General features: G+C 38.7%; 2 protein-coding genes across 5 annotated transcripts in view; one reads left to right on the forward strand and one right to left on the reverse strand.

Moving 5' to 3' along the window:
* The window catches only part of ZFAND3 (zinc finger AN1-type containing 3), a 330,104-nt gene that overhangs the window by 102,738 nt on the left and 199,848 nt on the right, over positions 1 to 27,518 (forward strand). For 2 of the 4 annotated variants that reach the window (XM_058733793.1, XM_058733790.1), the window contains 2 exons: positions 6,982 to 7,022; positions 8,915 to 8,938. In XM_058733793.1, coding sequence (XP_058589776.1) covers positions 6,982 to 7,022; positions 8,915 to 8,938 — 65 coding nt within the window. The remainder of the gene's footprint in view (positions 1 to 6,981; positions 7,023 to 8,914; positions 8,939 to 27,518) is intronic. The other 2 variants (XM_058733794.1, XM_058733792.1) reach the window with 1 other exon arrangement.
* On the reverse strand, positions 16,754 to 17,098 carry LOC131514147 (alpha-endosulfine-like). Its single transcript, XM_058733795.1, is given in 1 exon segment — positions 16,754 to 17,098. A coding segment is annotated over 1 exon segment (345 nt).

Here is a 27,518-nt window from a genome sequence, read left to right on the forward strand (position 1 = left end):
TTAGTAGAGCTGTTTCTTGCTTCCTAGCTGTTGTAGGAAGTTAGACTTTCTGGCTTTAAGTGTACGAGTTGGCACACATATTGTTACTGGCCTTTAATCATCTAATCTTACTTCTAGGCAACTGGAAAGATTTTTAGAGTGGAGAAGGCTTTGTGATTTGATTTTTCCTTCTCTTCCTTCACCTCCCTCTCCCTTCCTTGTTCCCCAACCTCTCCTCCCTCCTCTCTTTCTTATAGATTATTAAAGAAGATTGAACTAGGAAATGTGACTAATTGGTTTTTACAGATCAGTTCTCTTCTTTAAGAAGGAAACCGCATTGGGGTGCCCAGCTGGCTCAGTCAGTCAGAAGGGTGTTTGACTCTTGATCTCAGGGTGGTGAGTTTTAGCCCCAGGTTCAGTGTAGAGATTACTTTAAAAAAAAAAAAAAAAAAAAAGAAATCACTTTGTAGTCTAAATTTTTGTAGTTTTATTGATCCATGCCTAACCTAGAGAAATTTAGGGACCTTAAGATTGGAAGGAAGGGCTTTGGCATGTTTCCGTGCTGGTACCATTGTTTTCTTTTTGACTCTTTTTATTTATTTATTTATTTTTTATTTTTTTTTTTTTGTGCCTCACTTTCTTCCTCATTGTTGGCCCAAAAATAGTATTATTGTTGAAGGAACATTGATATGGTGACAGTGTTTTTTGTTTCCACATTAAAACAAATTTTTTAAAGTTTATTTATTTTGAGAGAGAGGGAGAAGGAGAGAGAGAGAGAGAGAGAGGGAGGGAGGGAGGGAGGGAGAGACTGTGCAGGTGGGAGGGGCAGAAAGGGAGGGAGAGGGAGAGAGTCCCAACCAGGCTCCATGCTGTCAGTGCAGACCCCGACTCGGGGCTTGAACTCACAAAACTGTGAGATCATGACCTGAACCAAAACCAAGAATTGGCTGCTTAACTGACTGAGCCACCCAGGCACCCCTCCGCATTTATATTAAAATATTTAGTGGGGGAGGACCTGGCATGTATATCTGGGTAGGGAGATACAATAGTGTTATATGGAGATCAAGAAAATACAAAATGTTTCTAGGATTTTCAAAAATTAGTAATGTTGTTTTAATTCCCCATGATGAATTAATTAGAAGTTAATTGATTCTTCATTAAGAAATTGATATCCTTCAAAATTGGAAAATTTTTTATTTTGGAAGAAAACAGATTAAGATAACCATTTCTCCCATCAAGCAAAGATTTTAAAGTAATAATACTTAATGCTGGTGAAACTGTATTGAAAAAAGTACTTTCAGATCCTTTTGAGGACAGCGTAAATTGGTAGAACTTACCTGGTAAGGAATTTGGCAATACTTACTAAAACCATACTTTTTCACCTAGCAATTCTCCTCAGAATCAATTTAATGAAAGATTTATGACCAAAGATTTATGTCCCCAAATGCTCATTATAGGAATATTTATAACAAAAAATTTGGGCAAAGACTGAACATCCAAAAACTAAGCGAATGACTAAATAAATTATAGGATTAGTATGTACTGGACTATTACAGAGCAACAAACATGGTGTTTGTTTCTTTTTTTAATATTTAATATTTATTTTTGAGAGTGAGTGAGAGAGAGAGCGTGAGTGGGAGAGGGTTAGAGAGAGAGAGGGAGAGACAGAATCTGAAGCAGGCTCTAGGCTTTGAGCTGTCAGCACAGAGCCCGACATGGGGCTGGAACCCACGAACTGGGAGATCGTGACCAGAGCTGAAGTTGAATGCCCAGTTAACTGAGCCACCCCTCCAGGCGCCCCCAACAAGCATGTTTTTCAAGAATATGTAATGACATGGGAAATAGTAAACGTAAATACAAAATGAAAATGAAATTTACATATTTTTATAACACTTTTAAAAGTGAAATATGTGATCTATGCAAAAGAGAGTATGTAATGTGTATGTGTTATAACACCTAATAAAATGCACGCCTATGAACGTACCATACAATTTTACCAACACTGTTCTTAATTATGTATATCCATAGGATAAGAAGGAGTTATTTCATAATGTTAACAATTCTCATTTTGGGGGATTGGATTATCATTGATCTTTAATTTTCACTTAAATGTTTATGTTCTTTTTCTAAACTCTGTACAAGGGTCATGTATTTTCAAAACTAGAAAATATTAAACATTTATTGAAAGGAGAGAAAAATTTAAGCTGGTTTCTTTCCAACTCCATTTCATTGGAAAGAAACTTCTGAAAGTGTCTGCCACCTGTTATCTCCTGAGTGACAAATCATGGCCAGGTACATAGGGTGGCATTATCTCCCAGTTGTAGGTAATACAGTATGACAGAGCTCCTGAGAAATGACAGGCTGACAGCTACAGGAATTGTGGGTGCCCTTTCTTCTAGATAGTGTTGAATGACCTTTACAAAATACATTTTTAAATCTACTTAGGGTTTCATGTGTCATGCCTTCAGGAAGGGGGATTCATTTCTTCATTTAACAAATATTGGGTACCTATTAAGTACTAGGCAGGAGTGACCAAGAGGGTCATTTGTTAAAAGAAAACAGGAAGAGGGACTGATTTAAATTGGTGGTCAGGTGAAGCCTGAGGAGGTTTGAACCAGGACCTGAGTGACAAGAAAGAGCTAGTCTTACTGTGATTTGAGGGTAGAAGAAACAGCATGGGCAAGAGCTCTACAGCACATTCTAGGAACAGGAAAAAAGGCCAGTGTGGTTGGAATGTGGTAAGTGAAGGTTGCAAAATGGTGAGAAATAAAGAGGGGAGGTAGGCAGAGCAAGACCATGAGGGAACTAAATGGTTTTGGTAAGATGTTTGAATTTTGTATTAAATGCAGTAGGAAATTGTTGGATGGCATTAAGCAAGAAATAGCATGATCTAATTTGCTTTTAAAAGATTACTCATTGCAAAATCATTTTAAGGAATCAAGAGTGGGAATGGAGAGACCACTAAAAAGTCATTTACAATGACCCAGGTATGAGGTAATGGTTGCCAGAGTGGAAGCATTGACAAAGGAGAGGGTAGATAAATTTGAGGTCTGTTTGGAAATAGACCCAGTGGATCTTGCTGAGTACTGTGTATGAGAGACTGCAGGAAAGACGGAAATCAAAGTTGGTTTCTAGAATTTTGACTTGAGCAACTGGAAAGAAGGTGTTGTTATTCATAAAAGTGGATAAAATGCATCAGGCAAGTTTGGGAGTATTGAAAGTTCTAGTTTGAAATGTTGACTCTGAGCTGCATTTTGAGATATCAAATAGACATTTTAATACATGAGTTTGGAGCAAGGTGAAGAGGTTTGGGATGAGTGCGAACATTTATTTGTGAGTCTGTTGTTTAGATACAATATTTAAAGCCATGGGAGAAGTGGAGGTAACAGGGACTGAGTCCTGGGACCTCCAGGTAAAGGTCTTGACATTGGAGGAGGAGCCAGCAAAGGTGGCTAAAAGAGAGCAGTTAGGTGAGGAAGACTAGGTTTGGGGGGGTAAATTTGATCTAGGATCCAAGCAACAAGAAGGCAAAAGTAAAGAGAGTTTCAAGAGGGATGGATCTGGATGAATGCTGTTGAGTGGGAGGCATTGAGATGATCAGAGACCTAACTGTGTATTTGTTTTGTGAGACTGCCATAACAAATTAACACAAATTGGATGACTTAAAACAACAGAGACTTAGGGGAACCTGGGTGGCTCTCTCGGTTAAGCATCTGACTCTCGATTTTGGCTCAGGTCATGATCTTGAGGTTGTGAGTTTGAGCCTGGTGTTGGGCTTCTTGCTACTGACGGCACTGAGCCTGCTTGAGATTCTCTCTCTCCTCTCTCTTTGCTCTTCCCCCACTCTATCTGTCTGTCAAACAATAAATAAACTTAAAAAACAACAATAGAGATTTATTCTCTTAAAGTTCTGGAAGCTGGAAGTCCAAAATCTGGCAGAGCTGCCTTCTCTCTGTGGGGCCCTAGGGAAGAATCCATTCCTTCCCTTTTCCAGCTTCTGTTAGCTGTCCCAGTATTCCTGGGTTTGTGGCCACATTCCTACAGCTCTACCTCATCTTTATATCATTTTCTCCTCTGTGTGTCTCTCCAGACTCCTTTACCCTTTCTCAGAAATGCTTGTTATATCATTTAGGGCCCACCTGAATAATACAGGGTAAACTCAAAATCTTTAAGTTGTCTGCAAAGACCTTTTTTCCAGATAAAATAAATTCCAAGGATTAGGATTTGTTATCTTTGGATGGCCATTATTCAAGCCACTAATCCTTGGTTTTAGAAACATGGTAGCCTTTGGAGATCTCAATAAGAGCTGTTTCTTTGGAGCAGTGGGACATAAGAGAATCCTGTTTACCTTTCATGTTTGCTATCACATAGAGAACTCTCTTGTCTGTCCCAAGACTGCAAGTTGATCACACTGCTTTTCCATGGGCAGTCGGTAGTCGTATGCCTATGGTTAGCTTCAAGTTTCACATGTCGAACATGAGAAAGGAGAAAAGTTCTCAGAAGCCTCTGCCAGTTCTTTCAAGTTCTGTTTTGCTGACCTGTGTGATCCAAGTTGGCATTACCAGTGGCCATTATTTCTATAGCCAAAGGTTGGCTTATTTTAGATTTCAGGCATCTCCGTTTTGATTAATAATATCAGTGGCTGTATTATGTCTTTCACAACCTCATTGATAAGCATGTTGCTGGAAAATTCCTATTCAGAAAGTGGAATGGATGTCATTTAAAATTTAGGTATGGTGGGTATTTTACATAAATTCTCTGAAAAGAATAGGGGATGCAGAGAAAAATGCTATTTTGCCATTTTTTTCCTTAACCAGTTTTGTGAAACACAAACGGTAACACTGCACACTTGGCGCCGAGCTGCCCTCAGTGGTTCTTTGCAGGCGTTCCATGATACCTGCTGGATGTGGGGGGCAGCAGAAGTGATAAACAAATTACCTCTTGCTTTCAGTGCTGCTGCATGGACAAAGATAGTGACCATATCTGGAAGAGCCCTGCTTTCCTGGGGGGAATTTCTGGTAACAAAGATATTCTTTCATCCTCAGTTCTCTTTCAGTTGGAACTGAAATAACTGTCAGTCAAGGTTGCTTCCCTGCACATACATGTGTATGTATATTTGGAAGGGAAGTCAGGGATTGGGCTTTATCCTGATGGAAGGCTCTGCTTTCTCAGGGAGCTGACTTGATTACCATACATTCAGTCTTTACTCATGGGACCATTTTCCCAAACGACCAGAGTGCTGACTTGGGAATTATGTGTACTCTTCTGCTTCTGTATTGGGGGCAGAGGCCTTAATTTGGGTGAAAACACAGGCTTTGGAGTTAGGCAGACCAGGGTCATCCACTTGTTCTGTAACCTTTGGCAAGTTATATACCCTCTGGAAGGCTCCCTTTCCTCGTTTGGTAAAGTGGGTTGAAGGCATCTGGTATGCTTACCACATGTAGGTAATATAATAAATGTTAGATTCCACTCTTAACATCTTTTCATCTCTTTGTTCATTTTTATTCATTTAGTGATAGTTAAGATTTCCTTACTGCCTTTGATGTCTTTAAGCAGAATTCTAAAGAAAGGTCCTCCAGTTGACGTAGCATCTCTTTTGGGAAATAGAAGCAATGACTTCCCCACCCCCACCCCAATTTTGTCATCTTGTGACAGTTACTTACCCTTAGGTCTTGGGTTCCAGTACATAGGGAAACCTTCATAGCCATCAGGGAATACTTCCTGAGGGAGGCTTTCATTAATTATAAACTTTACTAGGAAGGGCAGAAGAAAGTTGGCTTATTCTGTGTAGGAGCAGCTCTGGGCAAAGACTAAGATTTTGGGAGGGGTGTTGCTGGGGAATGAGGCTGTAAATAGGTCAGCTTATATCCAACAGAGAGTATTGTAGGAGGTTTTTGGAAGATGGCTGTAGGAATGAGTGCACTTGGGAGAGAATCAGGAAGGGAAACAGCGATGAGAAGAACTTCATAGACAAGTTATTGATTGCCCGCCCTGTTGTGCCTGGGATGCTGTGTGGTACCAGGTGCTGTGTTATGCTGTGAACAAAGGATGGCCTTTGGCATTGGCTCAGGCCCAAGGTCATTTATTTTCTCTGCCGTTTCCTAATTCTGTGACCTTGGGCAAATGCTAGCTGGTCAAATGGAGATGAGACTGTCCTTGATTTCCTAAGATCCCTCAATTTAATAACACCATGGAGGAGGTGGTAGGAATATTTCATTAATTTAGTCATCATTTGTAGCCAATCATATGATGATTCCTGATTCTAGACATTTTAATGTGATTTTTTTTAAAGTGCATTTTTAGAAGCAAGCAATATGGTAATACCTATCTCACAGATATTGGGTTTATTAATAAGATAATGTGTTTAGTGTCCATCAGAGTTAGTGTTCAGTGAATTGTAGCCATTATTAACAGATGAAAGGACATGAAAAATAATTTGATTGGTAACATCTGAAGAAAGAATTTTAAACTACAGGGTCATAATGTGACCAGGATCTGAAATAGGACTAGAATGAAAGGAAAGAAGAGGACATAAAAATTTAAGTAATGTTATGGAGATAAATAAGTATATATCTGGGGAGAAAGTTTTACTCCTTTAGAGACAAAAGTTTCATTGTCTGTAGTGATAATTTTGTGGTATATGTTCCAGTGTGAACAGACGGAAAGTGGTAATCTTGTGGGACAAATTGACTCCTGTGTCATCTTCTGGGTGTGTTAGAGTAATTCTGAACTTGCTGCTACTTAATTTCTGAGTTTTGCTAATCACAAAAAACAAAGCATTGGTTAACTCACTGATAATAAAGTATCATATTTTGTTTTTGTTGTTTTGTTTGTTTTGTCTCCTTGTGGGAGAGGGTGGTTAGTTTATTAGTTTATTAGTTTATTAGTTCAGTTGCCTGGCCAGGGGATTCTTGCTTACATTTCAAACATCTTTATGTTTTCATTAGAGTAATACGGAATTTTTAGCTCTTCTTTCTTTTCTTTCTTTTTTTTTTGCCCCAGGTCCAGCAAGACTATGAACCTCTGTTCCAAATGCTTTGCTGGTAAGTGCAGAAAAAAGGTTTTTAATTTATTTTTATTTTTCTTTTTTGATTGTTTTTAAGATGATCTAAATTATTTGGCCGCCTTTTGTGTTTATGCATGGGGTTTTGTTTTCTTTGCTGGTGTGTGAAAGCAGATTCTCCTTACCAAGATGCTTCATATATTTGTTAGGATTATTAAAATAGCCTTCCCTGAGTGAAATGAAATCATCTGTGTACTTGCACCAAGCTTTCCATAGTTTACAGTTGTTGATGTATAGTGGAACTGTAAAATCTTGTGTTGTTGTAGGGTAATACATGTTCATCTCTGATCTTGGCTTGAAATTCTGCTTTTGCCAGTGAGCATATAAGAGAAAGGATATTTTCATGTTGGAGTCAGGAAGAAAATCATGCCGAATTAGCCCTTTCTAATCCCATCCCTTATTGAAGTCACTTTGGGCAAAGCACTTAATCTCTTTAGACCTTAGAGTTGTCATTTTTAACATGAAGGGCTTGGGACTTGATGTTTGCCAAGGTCCTTTTCCAGCCCCCAAATGCTATTTGGTTGACTCCTTAAATTATGACTCCTTCATGAACTTAAACCTTCATTTTTTAAAGAATTTCATATCTGATGATCTTTTTTTTTTTTTTTTCATTTTTTATTTATTTTTGGGACAGAGAGAGACAGAGCATGAACGGGGGAGGGGCAGAGAGAGAGGGAGACACAGAATCGGAAACAGGCTCCAGGCTCCGAGCCATCGGCCCAGAGCCTGACGCGGGGCTCGAACTCACGGACCGCGAGATCGTGATCTGGCTGAAGTCGGACGCTTAACCGACTGCGCCACCCAGGCGCCCCTCATATCTGATGATCTTAATAAAATACCTGAGTCTTTACTAACTGAGAGATGTTTAACTTTCCTTTTCTACTCATTCTGTCGTAGATAAAGCTGGACGCTAGTTAAAGTGCTAAGGACAGACTTTGAACAGTAATATATAGCAATAGGGAAGAGTTCAGTTTGAACACAACTTTTATTCATGCAGAAGTGACTGGCATTTTAAATGGAGAATGAGGGAATAAGGAGGGGTTGCTCACTTGGCTTAGTAGTCCGGGAAGTGAAAAATCACAAAGGGTTTGTCGGTGTAAATGATGACTAGGTTGGTTGTATCTATTAGCAGACTGTCTGGAAGTTAGGATCCTGCCCTCCTACTGAGATTGAGAGACTGAGGCCCTATCCTTTCTAATGTTTATATTTTAAAGAAATGTTTTTCATGTCTTTGACAGGGATTCCTGAGATGTAGGAGATGCATACGCATCTCAAAGGGACAGAGGAAGAATTTACAGTTGTAAAAAACTCTTTTCAGTAAATGGTCTAAGATAGGATGTTCAGAGGCCTGTAGTCAGGTGTTACAGCTAATAAAATCTTAAATTCTTTAGGCAGCCTTGAGCTTTCTTAGGCAGGCACTTTAAGAGGGACTGGGGTCATCCTAGGGATGGGGTCTTGATTAGAAACTGTGTTAGTGTTTGTTTAAATATTTTAATGTTTGGGGAGGGGGTGGAGTCTGTAGTTTTTATAAGCTGAGATTGAGTTCTAGTTGAGCACAGGGCTCAGATGAGCCTGCTAGAGATTGGCCAAGGAGAGAATTTTTGTCAGTTTTCACCTTCTATTCGTTATGCTATTTAGGCTTTAGTCATTTACATTTATGCCTAAGCTAGGGGATTGGTGGGAGGGAGTTGCAGGGCCCAGGGTTGGGGAAGGTACTTTATATCTGTTAAAAGTTTGGAATTTGTCAAATACTTTAGGTCTTTAAAAGAAAAAAAAAATACTGGTAAGTTTGGTTTTATCCAACTTTTAATAGTATCTCTGCCATTAAATGAATGTATTCTGCTCTTTTTACTTATATGTCTACAATTACAGATATGAAGAACTACTTCCTCGTTAGTGAGAGTTTAAATTTTATGGTAAAGATGAAAGTAGCAATGAGACAGAATGTATATTAGATTGATGACTGTCTCCATATATTGCTAGCTTCCCCTTACAATTCAGTAAAGAGTGGCTTTGGGAGAAAGGGCTCATGTCAAATCAAGAACTGTCTCTTGTCCCTAACTAAATATAAAATTTTAGAAATTATCACCTCTGGTCTTTGCATTTCTTTGTACTTGTTACAGTTTTATTTTTTATGGTTATAATTGTTTATTGTCTCTCTGGTGATTTGTGTACATTTACTCTTTATACAGCTTTGTCATTTTTGCTTTTAAAAATATTAAGGGTATTTTCAAGTGCGTAAAGAAAATAATCTTTTTCCTTCTTTATCCCCATATTCTTAATGTCTTCAATGTCATTTGACATCATTTGAAAGGAATGATTAGTAACACACTGCTTGCGGAAGTAGCATTTGGTGTTCTTTTTGAAGTACAGGAAAAAAGTCACTGAAGTTTACAATATATTTGTGGATTTCATTCCTGAATGAAAGTAGAGTGTAGAGGCATGAGATGTATAGAACAACAAGAAGATTATTTTGGTCAAAGCCACTGTGATTTTCAATACTCTTTTAAAGTGTACCATGAAGTATACAATGTACTTTTAAAAGATGGAAAAATTACTTTAAAAACAGCTGTTGTGTCCCATTAGAGACACATTTATTTTGCTTTTCAAAATAAATCTATGTGGTGGAAAAGTGAGTGAGTTTGTTGGAACTTGTTTACGTAAAATTGGAGTAAAAACATGTTTAAAATCTTGTTGAACTAGATTACCAAGTTAGGAACTGTGGGTGCCGGTTTAAAGCTCACTTTGATGACTGTTTGCTTCCATTGAAATATTCTGCCAAATGGTGAGCACTTGCCCTAGTAACTACTACTGCTTCAGATCCCCCAACCCCCCCCCCCTTTTTTTTTTTTTATAAAAGACTCCTGGGCTGTTTGAGGGAAAGAACATGAGTGTATGCAAAGTCAGAGTTACTAAAAAACCATTGAATTGTTAATTTTGCAGGTAAATTATATGCAAATAATAGTGTTTCTCCATGTTGTTAGAATAAGAAATGTATATCCAAGCTGGCTGGATTTGCTGTTCTTAACAAGCTTACAGCTAAACCAAAATTTGTCTCTTTGAAATGGGAAGATACGGTTTTTATTTTTATTTTTTGACATCTAGATTCCTGGTTTGGCATGGCTGAAATCATTTTAGGCCATTTGGAGTCACCCCCAGCCCCCAAAATGTGCAGTATGCTACTTTGTTAGCCTTAAAGTGCCTTTGACCTGAAGACCCTTATCATCCCAAGATTTTCTTGTGCCAGAATCACTATGGTATTTAAAGGAAATATTCTGGGAAGGCACTAAGAAATGATTGACTGTAGTGTTATGATTTGAGGTACAGTGGATTGGAAACATTCTCCTGGGTTCTCTTTACCTGAGGTTATTATTTATAGTCTTAAAAAAAAAAAACAGGAGAAGTTAATTTTATCATAGTATATTTTTTCCATTCCCATAAGTATTTGTTGTTTTCCTACTTTATTTTCAATCCCCTTTTACGTGTTATTTTTTTCTTCAAATCACAATTTTGAATATTTGTTTGAAAATGTGAATATATCTCTCTTTTAAGACTAAGACTGTTCTGTGAGCAGAAACCAGAGACATCTGCAGTTTGGATAAGGAATTCTCCCACCTTTGAGTTGATATATTATCCTTCCAGTTGTGTGTTAGTTATTTTTGTATTATCTCTAAAAAAAGATTTATTTAACAGATTTGCAGTTTATTTGAAGTTATGGAAAGAATGTCTAAACTATTGAAAAGGGTGGTATTTAAGCACCCTTGAACTTAAGTTATCATTTGATCTTGCCACACAGATCTTTGTAATTTATATAACTATTGAGCATGTTTTTTGGTCTAATTTTGGCTTTTCTATCCCCTTGATAATATTCTAAAATATTCTTTCATACTGTCCTTTTAGTAAACATTTTTATATTGTTGTTTGACTATACCAAAAAAATTGGTAAATGTAATTTCTATAATAGCCACAAAATTTCATGATATGGTATTTGTAGTTACGTTATGGTGAATAAACACTTACTGGTTGAAACAATACTTTCTAATGCACTTTTTCAAAACTGGTGTTGTGATTCATTTGTGGTTAGAGAAATCAATTCAATGGGTCATGACTGCATTTAAAAAATTGCCTAGAGGGGCGCCTGGGTGGCTCAGTCGGTTGGGCGGCCGACTTTGGCTCGGGTCATGATCTCACGGTCTGTGAGTTCGAGCCCCGCGTCAGGCTCTGTGCTGACAGCTCAGAGCCTGGAGCCTGTTTCGGATTCTGTGTCTCCCTCTCTCTGACCCTCCCCCGTTCATGCTCTGTCTCTCTCTGTCTCGAAAATAAATAAACGTTAAAAAAAATATATTAAAAAAAATTGACTAGAATAGGAAATAATCAGTGCATCACAAATATTAAGGGCAAGTATTGTTTTGTGAAACCTTTGTTTGAGTTACATATGTAAATGAAAATAGTGCGTAATAGGTTGTGATGTAAATATATATTACCAGGGTTATGATTTAAAAACCACTGTGGTTTAAAAATCACTGAATTGCAGAAATTCACTAGAAAGTCATTGAATTATTTGAGATCCCATTTTCTTTGGAAAATAGTACATATTTCTTTTCTGTCTTTAGGCAAAACATTAACCAGTTGATTTTTTTTGTGACCTTTGTCTACTCTGAGCTCTTGAATAGTTTGAATTACATGATTTTCTGTATGTAAGCATGAACTAACCTGATTGCTCCTAGGTTAAAATATATATGAAAAGTCAAGCATAGCACCTAAAGGGTGCCTCTTACAAAGGTAAAAATGACCTTTGGCTATGGTATCATTTATTTTCTGTTTGAGTGCAAACCCAGTTTATGAATTTATGAGTTGGATACTAAAGTGGCCTTTGATATTTTGGGACATTTGGTACCTCATTCACAAAGACCTCTTGTATTACCATATTAGCAATGCTTTTCACAGAATGTTTTTGCTAAATAAAAGTATGGGTGAGAAAAGAAGCAGGATGGCCACAAGTGGGGAAGGCAGAATTTTTTTACATTTTTCTATTAAAAAAATTAAAAAAAATTTTTTTTAATGTTTATTTCTGAGACAGAGATGGAACATGAGTGGGGCAGGGGCAGAGAGAGAGAGAAAGAGGGAGACACAGCATCAGAAGTAGACTCTAGGCTCTGAGCTGTCAGCACAGAGCCTGACGCCGGGCTCAAAGTCACAAACCATGAGATCATGACCTGAGCCAAAGTCGGTGTCTCAACTGACTGAGCCACCCAGGAGGCCCCCCAATTTTTTTTTTTAACATTTATACATTTTTTGAGAGACAGAGAGTGACAGTGTGAGCAGGGGAAGGACAGAGAGAGAGAGGGAGACACAGAATCCAAAGCAGGCTCCAGGCTCTGAGCTGTCAGCACAGAGCCTAAACGTCAGGCTCGACTCAAGCTGTAAGATCATGACCTGAGCTGAAGTCGGATGCTTAACCAACTGAGTCACCCAGGCGCCCTCAAAAAGTAATACTTTTAATAAAAAGCAGAAACAAACTCAAATACAGAGAACAAACTGATGATTGTCAGAGGGGAGAGGATAGGGATATAGGCGTAATGAATAAAGGGGAGTGGGAGGTACAGGCTTCCAGGTATGTAATGAGTAAGTCACAAGGATGAAAGGTACAGCATAGGGAATGTAGTCAGTGATATTACAGTAGCATTGTATGGTGACAGTTTGTAGCTACATTTATGATGAGTATAGGTATAACTTGTCTAATCACTGAGGCTTATACCTGAAACTAATGTAACATTGTGTGTCAACTATAATAAGAAAGTAAAAAGAATACTTTGTAAAAAGTTTATTTTGAGAGAGAGTGCATGCGTGCAAGTGGGGGAGAGGGGGGAAGAGACAGAGAATCCCATGGAGGCTCCACACAGTCAGTGCAGAGCCCGATGTGGGGCTCCATCTCATGAACTGTGAGGTCATGACCCAAGCAGAAACCAAGAGTTGGACCTTAACTGACTGAGCCACCCAAAAGAATAGTTTTAATGCATTACTATATCAATTTACAGAAAGGGACAAGAATAGAAGAACTAACGCATAAGGGATGTCTTGTCAGTTGAAGATGAATTAAAATTATAGATAAAACATTTCTTAAATTATGAGCTAATGGTGAAGTTAAGTTTTTGAAAATTCATTTCGGTGTGACTTTTCACATACCTGTATTTCTTAGTGGGAAGATAGTTAAGCTAAGCTTATTTTTGTTTCATGGTTACTTGTGTACTGTGCCTCGTTACTGATAAAGAATATTGCAATGAATAAAATAATACCTGTCATATAAGAAGCATAGTTTATTTATTTATTTATTTATTTTTTAATGTTTTATTTATTTTTGAGACAGAGACGGAGTGTAAACAGGGGAGGGGCAGAGGGAGAGGGAGACACAGAATCCGAAACAGGCTCCAGGCTCTGAGCTGTCAGCACAGAGCCCGACGCGGGGCTTGAACTCACGAACCGTGAGATCATGACCTGAGCCAAAGTCGGACGCTCAACCGACTGAGCCACCCAGGTGCCCCTAAGAAGCATAGTTTAATATGACTCTGGAGCTAGGTGCGTACTTTATTTTGTGGGAGTCAGTTTTCAGGTACCTATTCAAATGAGTAATCTTAGACGCCAGTTTATGATACTTAACTTTGGAGAAAATATTGTTATAATTAATATATTTTTGTTACAGGTTTTGTCGGCTGGGAGAAAACTACTCTGTACAGTACTTTCATTTTCACGTTTATTATTTCTTGATTTTGTCATATAGTTACTGTTTTCAATTCAAAATGGACTTTGGGGAGGCTTTAAGTGATTGAAATAGCCTAAGTATTCAAGCAGGATTTCATTTTCCTCATTGTTGCTTACTTTGTATCCAATTTGGAAATTATCAGGCTTGTTCGTTGCTGTCAAATTTTCTACGTAAATCAAAAATTATTATTGAGTAATAGAGTTACCTAATTTATACTCTTAACATGCCATTAGTTTGGGATTTTTGTTTTCCCTTTCAAAAATAACAGGGACATTAATTAAATGCCGATTGAGAAGACTACAAAGCAGTATATGTAGTGTTCTGGTTTTTTTTTTTTAATTTTTTTTTTTTTCAACGATTTTTATTTATTTTTTGGGACAGAGAGAGACATAGCATGAACGGGGGAGGGGCAGAGAGAGAGGGAGACACAGAATCGGAAACAGGCTCCAGGCTCTGAGCCATCAGCCCAGAGCCCGACGCGGGGCTCGAACTCACGGACTGCGAGATCGTGACCTGGCTGAAGTCGGACGCTTAACCGACTGCGCCACCCAGGCGCCCCTGTAGTGTTCTGTTTTTAATTAGACTACATATAATTTATTTTTACTGAAGTATAGTTGACACCGATGTTACATTAGTTTCAGGTGTGCAACACAGTGATTCAGCAAGTCTGTATGTTAAGCTCTGCTCACCACAAGTGTAGCTACCATTTGTCACCATACGACACTATTTCTGTATCATTGACTGTATTTCCTATGCTGTACTTTTCACCTTCATAACTTATTCTGTACCTGGAAGCCTATACCTCCCACTTTCCTTCACTCATTTTGTCCATACCCCTGCTTTTCCTTCTGGCAACCACCAGTTTGTTGTCTGTATATATGGCTCTGTTTCTGCTTTTTTGTTCATTTGTTTCGATCTTTAGATTCCACATATAAGTGAAATCATACAGTGTTTTGTCTTTTACTGATGATTTTTTTTGAAGAGAACACACAAAATTATGTATATATTTAATAACATGACATATTTATGTTTATGGCTGGGACAGTTGAGGAAACTATACATGGATGTTTTGCATTTTCTCCCTTCCCACACAGACTTTATACTAAGGAAGACAGCATGAGGAAACGGAGCAAGAAACACAAAAATTATATACAAGTGACAGTCAAGGAGTCTGGGGCCCAGGGAATCCAGGGATCCTGCTCTCTATTCCTTCTTCACCAGCTTTCTCCTATCCAATCTGATAGCTTGAAAAGTGAATGGCCAGTCAGGAAGAAGCATACACACCCGTTATCACCCCACACGTGTATCAACAGGTTCATGGTCATTCTCATCGGGCCCAATGTTTGATGTATCTGAATTTGTGAGGTGAGAGGACGAGAGAGGGTTACAAATCTTACCCTCTTGAATGGTTAGTTCTCACTCCTGCCATCCTAATTAGCAGTAGGATTCAGGCCAGACTAGTGATACATAGGATGAAGGTGCTGGCCACCCGCACCCCTCTTTTCCACTTGCTCATGGATTCACATTGCTGCTTCTCCTCATCCCATAGGAGTCAAGGAGTCAAGTTACTGAGCTCTAGGAAGGCAGAGATTTCTCAATGTTCCCTTTCTCTCTCCCGGACCACCTGACACCCCCCCCCCCCCCCCCCCCCCGGCTTCTTCCAAGGTGAATCATCTCCTAGGGACCTGCTGCTCCAGCCCTGCCATAATACCAAAGCCCAGAGGCTTGCTCAATGTGTCCCTTTTCTTCTGATCTCCTTAACAATACACCTGGCATCTGATTACATCTGAAATGTGGGACTCCACCACACGTGTGTGACTAAGCATGTGTCCTCAGGCCCACAGGTTGGCTGCCAGAGCAATTTTTAGCAGTAAAGGCCAGGAAAGTGGGCGAGGGCAAGATGCTTCTAGAAGCTAGCTTCTTAGAACTTTTTCCTTGATGCTGAAAACCATGATATTTATGAGGCCCTCTTGCTCGAATATATAGCCCCCAAGTCTCAACTTTTTCTCTCCCCATTTAGTCTTCAGATGGTTCCCGTCTGTAGGCTCACCCACAGGCTTTCCTCACTTAGTTTTACCATGAATGGCATGGTTTGTTTGTTTTTTTTTCAGCTGGCAGTTATACAATTTTGAAATTAGAATCAGTCTTATCTATATTCAACTCTTTTACAAATGAGGAAATAGAAACCCATAGAGGTTAAATGACTTTACCAAGGTTACACATCAGTTTTACGAAGATGCAGTGCAGCTGGAACCCAGATATCTTGGCTCTAAACCTAGTGCTCTTTCCACTGTCCCATGATACTTTCAAAAGCATGCTAGGAGAGAAAGAAAGTGCCCGTTTCATGTAAATGATGCAGGGAAAACTGCAAGAGACACTTAGTAAGGGAGGTTAGGTGGGCATTGTAGTTTTAGGCAAGCAAATGAGTTTTTCTTTTTGAGGATTCTCTAAACCTGCCATAATGGAAATATGAAGCAATAGCAGCCTAAGAGGAAAAAAAAAAAACAAAAACAAAACATGTAGAAGCAGAGAAAGCAGATATTATTCAGTCTGCCTTTCCCAGCATTGTCAGGTTGGCCTCCAGATGTAAACCTACCATATTATTCTTAAGGCTTAGCCTAACCAGTTTTGGGATATTCTCTTCCAAAAGGAGAAATCACATCTTCCCAGGTTCTCATACAGAGAAAAAAGAGCATTTACAGCATTATGCAATCCTAGTCTCTCATTTCTGGCCCTTGCTTGGGCTCAGTGAGGGTGTGAAAATCTCAATTTAACCAAAGAAATGAACTCAGAGCCCCCTTTCAACCCACATCATCTTCTCAGCAGCTCCTATGGGAATTAGGGTCATTTCTGGCTCGCAAGTTGAGATCTAACCAGGCACTCATTCCACTTCAGCCTATGATATATTAAAAGTTCAGTGGGTGAGGAAGAAGAGAGAAGGGGAGCTGAGGTTACCCTACAAGCTTGCTGGTGATGAGTGAGGACTTTCTCTGGGGCAAATCCTGTGTGGTGGGAATGTGATTACCAGTAGCCAGGTTCTCTTGTCCTGCACTTGGCAACTGCTTATTCTTCCTCTTGTCTTTGGCCATGTTGTGGTCTCTTGAGTCAAAGTACTTTCGCCCTTTCTGGAGTCTCTCCATGAAGTTGGAGCCATCTGGCTTTTGTCTTACGGGATATTTGGCCTTTAGCTTTGCCTCCTTTCCTCTCTCAGGGAGAATACCTCCTTTCTCCTCTGTGTCCTGCTTCTTGTCACCAGTCTCTTGTGCAGGGTTCTCCTCTTCTTATTTCTAGGACATGGTGGGACCAGGACTGACGTATAGAGGGTTTGGGAAGTCAACCAGAGAAAGGAAGGGGGAGGGAAAATGGGGACATCCTGTGCTACTTCTTTGGCTCCTTTCACTAGGGTTGCTCAGTCAGAATGGTGGCCCTTGCCACTGTCTTACTTATTTCATTTAGCAACTTACCTTCTAGATCTACCCATGTTTCACAGATGGCAAGGTCTTATTCCTTTTTTTTTTTTTAATGTTGATTTATTTTTGAGAGAGAAAGAGAGAGAGCATGAGTGGGGGAGGGGAAGAGAGAGGAGACACAGAATCTGAAGCAGGCTCCAGGCTCTGAGCTGTCAGCACAGAGCCGGATGCGGGGCTCGAACCCATGAACCGTGAGATCATGACCTGAGCCGAGGTTGGATGCTTAACTGACTGAGCCACCCAGGTGCTCCAAGATCTTGTGTTTTTTGTTTGTTTGTTTGTTTGTTTGCTTGTTTTTTATGGCTGAGTAATATTCCATTGTGTGTTTGTACCATATCTTCCTTATCCATTCATCTATTGCCAGACATTTAGGATGCTACTACATCTTGGGTATTGTAAATAATGCTGCAGTAAAGATAGGGCTGCATATATCTTTTTGAATTAGTATTTTAGTTTTCTTTAGGTAAATACCCATAACTATACATAATTTTTATGGTTGCATGGGATAAAGCTGGAAGAAGGTACACGAAAAGTTTAATTTTGGTAGTCTCAGAGTAGGCGTATTGGGGGAATTTTAATTTTAATTTTGTTTGTACGTTCAGACTTTTATTAATTGCAAATAATATTATATAGATTTTTAAAAAGTGAAGCTCATTTCTACTTATGTCTGACACATTCTGGAAGTGGTTAATTTCTTTCTGAAATGAGAGGAAAATAAATTGGCTGTAATTGCAGCAAAGAGAATCTAAAGGTTGGCATTTGAATTAAGTGATACAGCAGTGCAAGGTATAGGGTGGAAGGGTAGATAAGCCAAAATGCAAACATTTCTCTTCAAAGTGACTTGTTTTCCATGGTTATTTCTAGAACAGGGCAATAAATTGCTGTTTCATGGCAAGTAAATTAAAACATTTCCTTATGAACCTGCAATTCTTACTTTTTGGAGTTGCACTCTAATCTCCTCTCTGCTTCCATTCTGTTTTAGAAGTTCAAAGTATAAGTGGCTTGATACCAGTCACTTTTGGAAGGGAAGAATTGTAGGTTACAGCTGAATTTTGAGGATCTGCAGTAAGAGGAACAGAGTAAATCTGAAAAATTTAAGCACTTCTTGTTATGCATGTTTTCTTTTAGAAATTATGGGAACTCTGTACCCATCACTAAAATGGTATAAAACAAACTACCCTCTCCAGTGAGTCATTTTATAGCATGGTGGGGTTGGGGCAAGATACTAGAATTTGTATGCTTGTCATATCTTGATTTTTCAAATCACCTTTCCCAGAAGAAATGCAGCTGCTGCTCTTAAAATGAAGCATTTGAATAGGGTGGTTCTGTCTTTGTAATTGACTTACTGTTGAATGCTCTGATTTCTTAAAAACTGAGTTTTTAAAGAAAGATTTCTCAAGTATAACAAACACATAGGTCATGCACTGGTTAAAAAGAGACCGTTTAGCTCACTGAATTTTCCCAACCAGTAGGTGTCCATTGGTGGGTATCTGGTGTGAGTGTCTGAAGTTAGAAAATAATATAATAAACATCCATAACCCAAACCAGAACTAACAAATACTGACATTTTTTTGTCCTTTTTGTTTGTCTTATATTGTATTTTAAACTTAGTTTTTCTTCTACCTCAGTCATCCTTTTTTCATCACACAGAGAATCACTATTGTTATTTTTGTATTTATACTTTTTATTTTGAGTGGGTATTTATGTAAACAATATATGATTCTGTTTTAAAAATGTGTAAATGGCTAGTGGTATGCTGCACTAGTCATTCTACAACTTACATTTCTTAATAATGATTTTAGAAACCAATCATGTTGATACATGTTGCTCTAGTTCATTTTAACTGTTACAGTATTATTATAATCAGTATCCTGATTTACATGAAATAGAGTTTAAAGTGTTTATGACAGTGAAACTAATGATACCCCTTTGTACTCTTCAAAGTGTCCCAGTTGGTTGATAAATTATAGGTCGCCTTCATTATACCATGCCCCAATTGATCTAGTCCCCTGTTAATGGACATACTCTTTTCAGTTACTCTCTTTATATCACAGTTGCAACCTTATGTTTTCTCTATTTTTAAAAACTTGTTTGACTGTGTTGACTATTTCTGTGTTAGAAACCATATTCTCTGTGGTATAGCTTCCTTGGTCTCAAATGAAAGCAAGACACAGGGCAGCAGGTCCTTACATTGATTAGCAAAGCTGAACTCTGGCAGCACTCTCTGACCTCTTGGTGGATAGCCGTTTGCTGTCTCACTAGTGAGCATTCTTTTCTTTTTCTTTTTTATTAAAAAATTGTTTTTAATGTTTATTTTTGTGAGAGAGAGAGAGAGAGAGAGAGAGACAGAGCACGAGCAGGGGAGGGGCAGAGAGAGAGGGAGACACAGAATCAGAAGCAGGCTCCAGGCTCTGAGCTGTCAGCACAGAGCCCGACGCGGGGCTTGAACCCAAGAACCGTGAAATCATGACCTGAGCCGAAGTCGGGCTCTCAACCAACTGAGCCATGCAGGTGCCCTTCACTAGTGAGCATTCTTTTTTTTTTCAAATTTTTTTTTTTTTCAACTTTTTTTTTTTATTTTTTTTATTTTTGGGACAGAGAGAGACAGAGCATGAACGGGGGAGGGGCAGAGAGAGAGGGAGACACAGAATCGGAAACAGGCTCCAGGCTCTGAGCCATCAGCCCAGAGCCCGACGCGGGGCTCGAACTCACGGACCGCGAGATCGTGACCTGGCTGAAGTCGGACGCTTAACCGACTGCGCCACCCAGGCGCCCCACTAGTGAGCATTCTTAAGTTGTATGATTAATTATTATGCTAGTCATGATAAGTGAAGCAGTGTATTGAAGATATGTTGTCATGGAAATTATGTCAAAAATAATTGTTGCATTTGTAATGAAAAAATTCTCAGTGCTATAAGTAGTGGAAAGGTAGCTTTTAGGCCTAATGTACAAAAATCATCATGGTGTGTCAGTATTTTAGGAAAAATAAAAGAAAGTTAATGGTCATTAGGGTTTTAAGATAGTTTGGCCCTGTCGTTTGGCTTTCTTTCTGTTTTAAAAAATTTTTTTTAAACATTTATTCATTTTTTGAGAGAGAGAGAGAGAGAGAGAGAGACAGAGTGTGAGTTGGGGAGGGGCAGAGAGAGTGAGGGAAGGGAGCATAGATCTGAAGCAGGCTCCAGGCTCTGAGCTGTCAGCACAGAGCCCGATGGGGGGCTCCAACTCATGGACCGTGAGATTATGACCTGACCCGAAGCCAACTGAGCCACCCAGGCGCCCTCGTTTGGCTTTATTTCTGTCCACATGTTGGTCTACAGCTGTGTTCTTCATAATGGTGCATCGGATTATCCATTGAGGCATAAAGAAATGTTAGAATTTCTACTTCTATACTTTTATCATCCCGTATATATGTTGTTGATTTTTATAATGTACATATTTTTATTGGTGTTAGTTTCCTAGGGCAGCCATAGCAAATCACTATAAACTGTGGCTTAAAACAACAGTTCTAGAGGCCAGAAGTCTGAAATCAAGGTGTTGTCAGCCATCAGGCTTGGTTCCTTCTGGAGGCTCAGAGAGGAAATGCATTCCATGCCTCTCCTTGCTTCTGGTGCCTGCCAGCAATTCTTGGCATTCTTTGGCAGCTTATATACACAGTACTCCAGTGTCTGCCTTCATCTTCACATGGCCTTCTCTCGTGTGTCTCCGTTGTTTGGATTTAGTGTCCCTGCTTATGTAGGATGATGTTATTTTGAAATTCTTAATTACATTTGCAAAGGTCTTTTTAACAAATAAGATTACAGGTTTGGGGATGTGTGTACACACACACACACACACACGATTTAGTGCCCCCACTATAAAATACATAAAAGTATGTGTGTGTGCGTGTGCATGTGTGTGTATACACACACACACAAGACTTTTTCTGGTGAGGGATGTGAGAAGGGGTCACATCATTCAGTTCACTGCAGGAATATATAACTGTGTATACACACACACACACACACACACACATGTAGAAGGTGGGTGCTCAAATTTTATACTGATGGTATACCCCTATCAAAGAAGCTTGGAGATCCCTAGTTCTGAGATCGCTTGGGTTAGATGTGGTTGGTACCTTCGTGTAATAAGGCAACAACTCTTGATGACATAAAAAGCTGTATAGAAGTTAACTGCTAACATTTCCTGTGTTTCATGTTCTCAGTAGTCTGTGCAGACTAAATGATCAGGTAGGTTTATGGGCTTCCTTTTAGGCCTGACAGGGATATGGATAGCTATCAGATAGACTCAGGAAAGTACCATGAAACTCTTTTTGTGCTTCAGTGATCTTGACTCCTCTGTGCTACAGATACTTAGAGTAATTCTTGATCTCACTGTTTCTTTGGCCTTGAATGACAGGGTTATGATGAGGTTGCTTTTTGATGCTTCCTGGCTAAAGCCCACAAGCATTTAATCCTTAGTCCACAGTAGGGATGGTGGGTACAGTGATTAGGCATTATTTGCAGGCTATTAATGTGTAACTAAAATATGATTTTTAATAATACAGAATTCTCTATCATTTAAAAGCCCCACTGCTCAGTTGGTCCTTAGTGTGTGATGTAGAACTCACTGTATGTTAACAGGTGTTTTGTTTTGTTTTAGTTTATTTATTTTGAGAGAGAGTGGAAGAGAGGGAGAGAGAGAATCCCAGGCAGGCTCTTGTGCTAACAGCTAACATCCCCGGATGCGGGATTCAAACTCATGAACTGTGAGATCATGACCTGAGCTGAAACCAAGAGTTGGACACTTAACTGACTGAGCCCCCCAGTCTTATTTATATGTTAACAGTCTTAATTATTACAAAAGGTCTGTTTTAAATTTCTTAAAAATTTTTTAAAATATTTATTTATTTTTGAAAGAGAGAGAGAGAGAGAGAGAGAGAGAGAAAGAGAATGAGCGGGAGAGGGGCAGAGAGAGGAGACACAGAATCTGAAGCAGGCTCCAGGCTCTGAGCTGTCAGCCCAGAGTCAGACGTGGGGGTCGAATTCGTGAATCATGAGATCATGACCTGAGCCAAAGTTGGATGCATAACCAGCTGAGCCAACCAGGTGCCCCTGTTTTAAATTTTTAAATTACTTTTAGACTAAATACTGGATGTAGAGAAGAAAAAGATACCTTAACCCAAGGTTTCTGGTTTGGAGAAAAATAACAAGAGTACATATTAAAAGGGAATGCTTAAAAAAAAAAAGATACATAAAATAAAAGCATAAGAATTACTGTTGGTGAAATAAGAGGGAGAAAGGGCACAGGCAATTATAAAATCCTGAGGTGAAGTAATTGCAGCAATAACTAAGATTTCTGTAGCCTTTTTATATTATAAAGCCATTTTGCACAATATTATCTGATTTGATCCTCAAAACTTTGGTGATTTTATCTCCATATTACAGATAAGGAAACTGTAGCTTAAATGGATTAAATAATGTTCCCACGATTAACTAAATTTTAATATTTATTTTTGAGAGAGAGACCAATTATGAGTGGGGGAGGGGCAGAGAGAGAGAGAGACACAGAATCTGAAGCAGGCTCCAGGCTCTGAGCTGTCAGCACAGAACCTGACGTGGGGCTTGAACTCACGAACTGTGAGATCATGACTTGAGCCTAAGTCGGACGCTTGACTGAGCCACCCAGGCGCTTTAAATTTTAAATTTTTTTTTTCCAACATTTTTTATTTATTTTTGGGACAGAGAGAGACAGAGCATGAACGGGGGAGGGGCAGAGAGAGAGGGAGACACAGAATCGGAAACAGGCTCCAGGCTCCGAGCCATCAGCCCAGAGCCCGACGCGGGGCTCGAACCCACGGACCGCGAGATCGTGACCTGGCTGAAGTCAGACGCTTAACCGACTGCGCCACCCAGGCGCCCCAAGGCGCTTTAAATTTTAAAGCAAGGAACTGAGATTTGATTACAGGTATTTAAACACTTAATTATAAGCTTCACCCACTGTTAAATTTTGTTAGGAGTGAAGGTAGGTTTAGATGGGATTGTACTGTAAAGACCCTGTGAAGATATAGCAGTAGCATTGTTTTGCATTTGTGTGTAAGTTAAGGGTATATACACTTTTCCTGTTCTCTTCTAGTTCAGTTGCAGTTTGTCTCTAAATCTCTAGGGAAGATCAGAGAAACAGTGCCGGAAGCTTCACTGAGTATCTAATTTGGAAAAGGTGTGCATGTGTGGCGGGAAGGGGGGTGAGTTGTCTACTGCATTTTCTGTTTTGGTGGCGGGATCTTCATTTTGTAACGTCTTTCTTTTTCTTGTTCTTATAACTTTTAGCTCATTAACCTTGCTCTCTAAGCTGCATAGTGAAGCACCATTTCTAATTTAGTCTCCTGTGTTTAGCTTCTCAGAAGATTTTTTAAAAAATGTTTGGAGGTGTGGTTTAATTGCAGGGCTGTTCGCACGTTGTCAGTGTGAAAGCAAAGATGAGTTTCATATTTAGACAGTGCATCCTGCAGGTTTCATTTGTTAAAACCTTCTTGGTATTCCCATTGTCTCAAACATGTGTGCATAATAGTGAAAAGAAAAAAGTCTTGTTTTGTTGTATCCATATTTAGCAATTTGGTTGAGTTATGGAAAAGCCTGTCCTCTGCCTATGTATTTGCTCATTTGGAAACCTTGTATAGTTTATAGAGACACTAGTGATTTGTTCCTCGGCCTCCCTGTGGGATTTGTTCCATATTACAATCTAATTCCACCTCCCTGTCCCATATTCCGGTGCTGTTAATTTGTACATTTCGATGCAGTTTGTTTCATCCTGTGTTTTTGTAATCCAAACTGAATGTAACGAGCTATGTGCTTTAGGGACCTGGCTTTGCCTTGCCAATTAGAACAAAGTGGTTACTGAGAAAGAGTGTGTTTTAAATAAAACATGGCACCTCTGAGTAGGACTGACACTCATTTGGGAGTAAAAGAGATGGTTTTAACTCTTTGACTAAAAAGAAGAGTCATTACTAAAGATCAGCACTTTTTGGGGGAAAGAAAGGTAAAGATTTACCTCCACAAAATACGGTTTTATAAATTTCCCCCTAGATTAAATCAATTTAAAAGATTGTCATTTGATACTTTTTTTCTTCATGTTTGAGACATGCATTAGCAAAACTCTCTAAATTCCTGAGTAATTATCTAGTGCCTGCTGCAGTTTCTGAAGTTTGAACTGTTCATGTTGAGGAAGGTGAGGGCATATAAAACCATAGGTATGTTATTAGCCTCTTTATTTTTCTAATATGTGAAGCCAAATTTTCAATATAGTAGATACTTGAAAGATACTTGAAAATGATGAGAGAAGTATAAGATTTTGCCATAGTGTGTGGATATTATTTTATTTTCATATGATAATAGAATTTTGAGCCATCAGTGACTTAAAAACTATTTAGAATTTTAGTAGCACTTTCATCAGACATTTCAAATTTAAATTGAACTCAGGAACCGTGAGCTCATGACCTGGGCCCGAGTCAGACACTTAACCTCCTGAGCCACACCCAGGCGCTTCTACTTCTATCAAACATTTAAAGGACAGATGTCTTTGCATAGATCTTCATAGGCAGACAGTTTACTTATTCACAGCATAGGGAGACACCACATGTGAGTTGGTTCCAGTATTGTATTTGTATCTATACTACAGTTGATAGAGTTCCGTTTTTAGTTGAAATGCCAAATAAACTCTAGAACTCAACAATGATACAAGTAAAGCATGACGTTGCTTGTGTTTTCTTGATTTCCATAGGACTTACTATGAAGTAGACAGTAGGATTTTGTCAAAAGCTTTGAAATAAAGACAGCAAGAAGAAAGTTGTATAAAGACTTGGTAATGACTTTAGAAACATTATAACATTTATTAACTTATATAAGCAAGAGAGAACAAGAGGACTACATTTCTGTGAAACAATTAAAAAGTATGTAGGTGTGCCCTGTTGAAAAAAGCTGTTTCTGGAAAAATGAGCTCTGTACCAGAGGAAGCTAGCTAATTTAATAGGACTAAATTAAATGAAACCTATGCATTTCTGTCACTGCCCTATGAAAGTCTTGCAAACTATATTGATGGTTTGAGGAGACAGTCATAATATTATTAAATGTCCCGTACCTCAGTTTGGAAGATTAACACCCATATGGATAATATTTTAAGTTCAAACAGTTTTCTGAGTAAAGATAATTAAGGCTTAAATCTGCTGCTGTCTTCTTCTTAACATTCTAATCTATGGCTGAACAAGCCAAGAAGAACTTTGAAAATATTCAACATCTTCAGAAATCACTGAATTTGCCAGTTTTGCACAGAGTGACAATGGTGTTTTCTTTGACTCATATGGTTTAAGATCTAGTAGCTGTTAATTTCCATACTTGAATCAAAAATTAATGTCAAAAAGCCTCTTTGAAAAAGTTTTTAAGCACAGGTCCTAACCTTCTAATGGTAGCCAAAAGCTAAATTAGATTGTTCATTTCTTCTATGTGCATTCAGTTACTCAGTGTACATTGTGTTTTGTAACATTGTTTTTAGGAAGTCTAGAAGTGTTGAATCCCATTAATTGTGATATTAGGAGATGGTAGTCATAGGATATTTGGAAGGAGTCTTAGAGCTTTTCTAACACTGATGCTTATTCCAAATGTCTGCTGAATTAGTTTCAAGTTAAGTGATGTGGTAGGGGTAAACTGGCTTGTTTTTTTTTCCATCTTTTATATCTGTCTTTCATAATTCCCTTTCTCTTCCAATGTAACTATGCTATGTTAGTAATCTTGAAGTTGGGACTAGAAAGCAATCTATAACAAAGTGGCAATAACACTTATTTATGGGTACTCCTAAGACATCCTATTTTTCTGTTTACTACTGTTCATTCATTTGCTGATTAAGTTTTGCAGTTTCTTAAGTTTATTCATTGTTCTGTAGAGTTGGTACAGTTGACAACCTTATATAATTTATTTTAAAGTTTATTTATTTTGATGGGGGGAAAGGGACTGAGAGAGGGAGAGAGAAGATCCCAAGCAGGCTCTGCCTGACTTGGGCCTCTGTTTCACAAACTGTGAGAATCATGCATGACATGAGTCGAAATCAGGAGTTGGACACTGAACTGACTGAACCACTCAGCTGCCTCTTTTCTAAAGATATATTGATTACAACTTTTTTTCCTAAAATTTTTCTCAAATAAGAGGCTTGCATTATATGTGAGGTTTTATTCCCATAGAGCAATTATAGAATTAGTAAAATGTCTTAAAATGTTTTCTACATCGTTAGTGCCTTAAAGAAATCCCCCTGAATGTGACCAAAAGTCTTTTTTATTATAACCCCCCACCATTTTTCAACCCAAGATAAAAAGTTTCATGTCCCACGATATATGCTGTTTGGGAATGGACTTATGGTGTCCTTCTATCGAGTAGTCTGGTTGTATAACATACCACAAACAGACAAAATTCTCTCAAAAAGTTTAAAAGTCCCTGAAGGAGGAGGGGCTTAAAAAAGAGGAGAGAAAAAACTTTGTATGCTTCCCTCAGACTATAATTTGTCTTTATTGAAGGGAAGGTCAAAAGCAATAAATTCATTTTTCTTTGGGTATGAGTGAAGTCTTGTGTTTTATCTCCAGTGGGTGGCACACAGAGATGGTGCCACTTGTACCTTATGTAGCAATTTAAAAACTTAGATAGTGGTAGTGCTAGATACTTAATATTTTGGCTGTCGAGAGGTTTCATGAAACTATATAGCATATAGAAAAATAGCAAGTGAATCAGATAATTTTGGACAATGGGACATTTTGCATTGGAACATCATTGACATAGTCTTATGTTAGAAGTGGTAATCACTTGGGGCGCCTGGGTGGCTCAGTCAGTTGGGTGTCTGACTTCAGCTCAGGTCATGATCTCACGGTCCATGGGTTCGAGCCCCGCGTCAGGCTCTGTGCTGACAGCTTCGGATTCTGTGTCTCCCTCTCTCTCTGCCCCTCCCCTGCTCAAGCTGTCTCTGTCTCTCTCAAAAGTAAATAAACATTAAAAAAAAAAAAATTTAGAAGTGGTAATCACTTAACTCTTGGGCATACCAAGTAGAATAGTCTTCATAAAGCAAAAATGAATGTCTTGCCTAAAACACTTTTTTATATAGTTTTTTTATAAAGTTGTTATAGAAAATACCTGACTTTGTTTTAAGTGGACATTTTTTCTTTTTTAGTGTTAATATTCCAAACCTATGAAAAGCACAGCTCTGGCTTAAATGCTTGTCAGGCACCTGGGTACTT

Source organism: Neofelis nebulosa, chromosome 6 (assembly GCF_028018385.1).
Source record: "Neofelis nebulosa isolate mNeoNeb1 chromosome 6, mNeoNeb1.pri, whole genome shotgun sequence".
Taxonomy (NCBI): domain Eukaryota; kingdom Metazoa; phylum Chordata; class Mammalia; order Carnivora; family Felidae; genus Neofelis; species Neofelis nebulosa.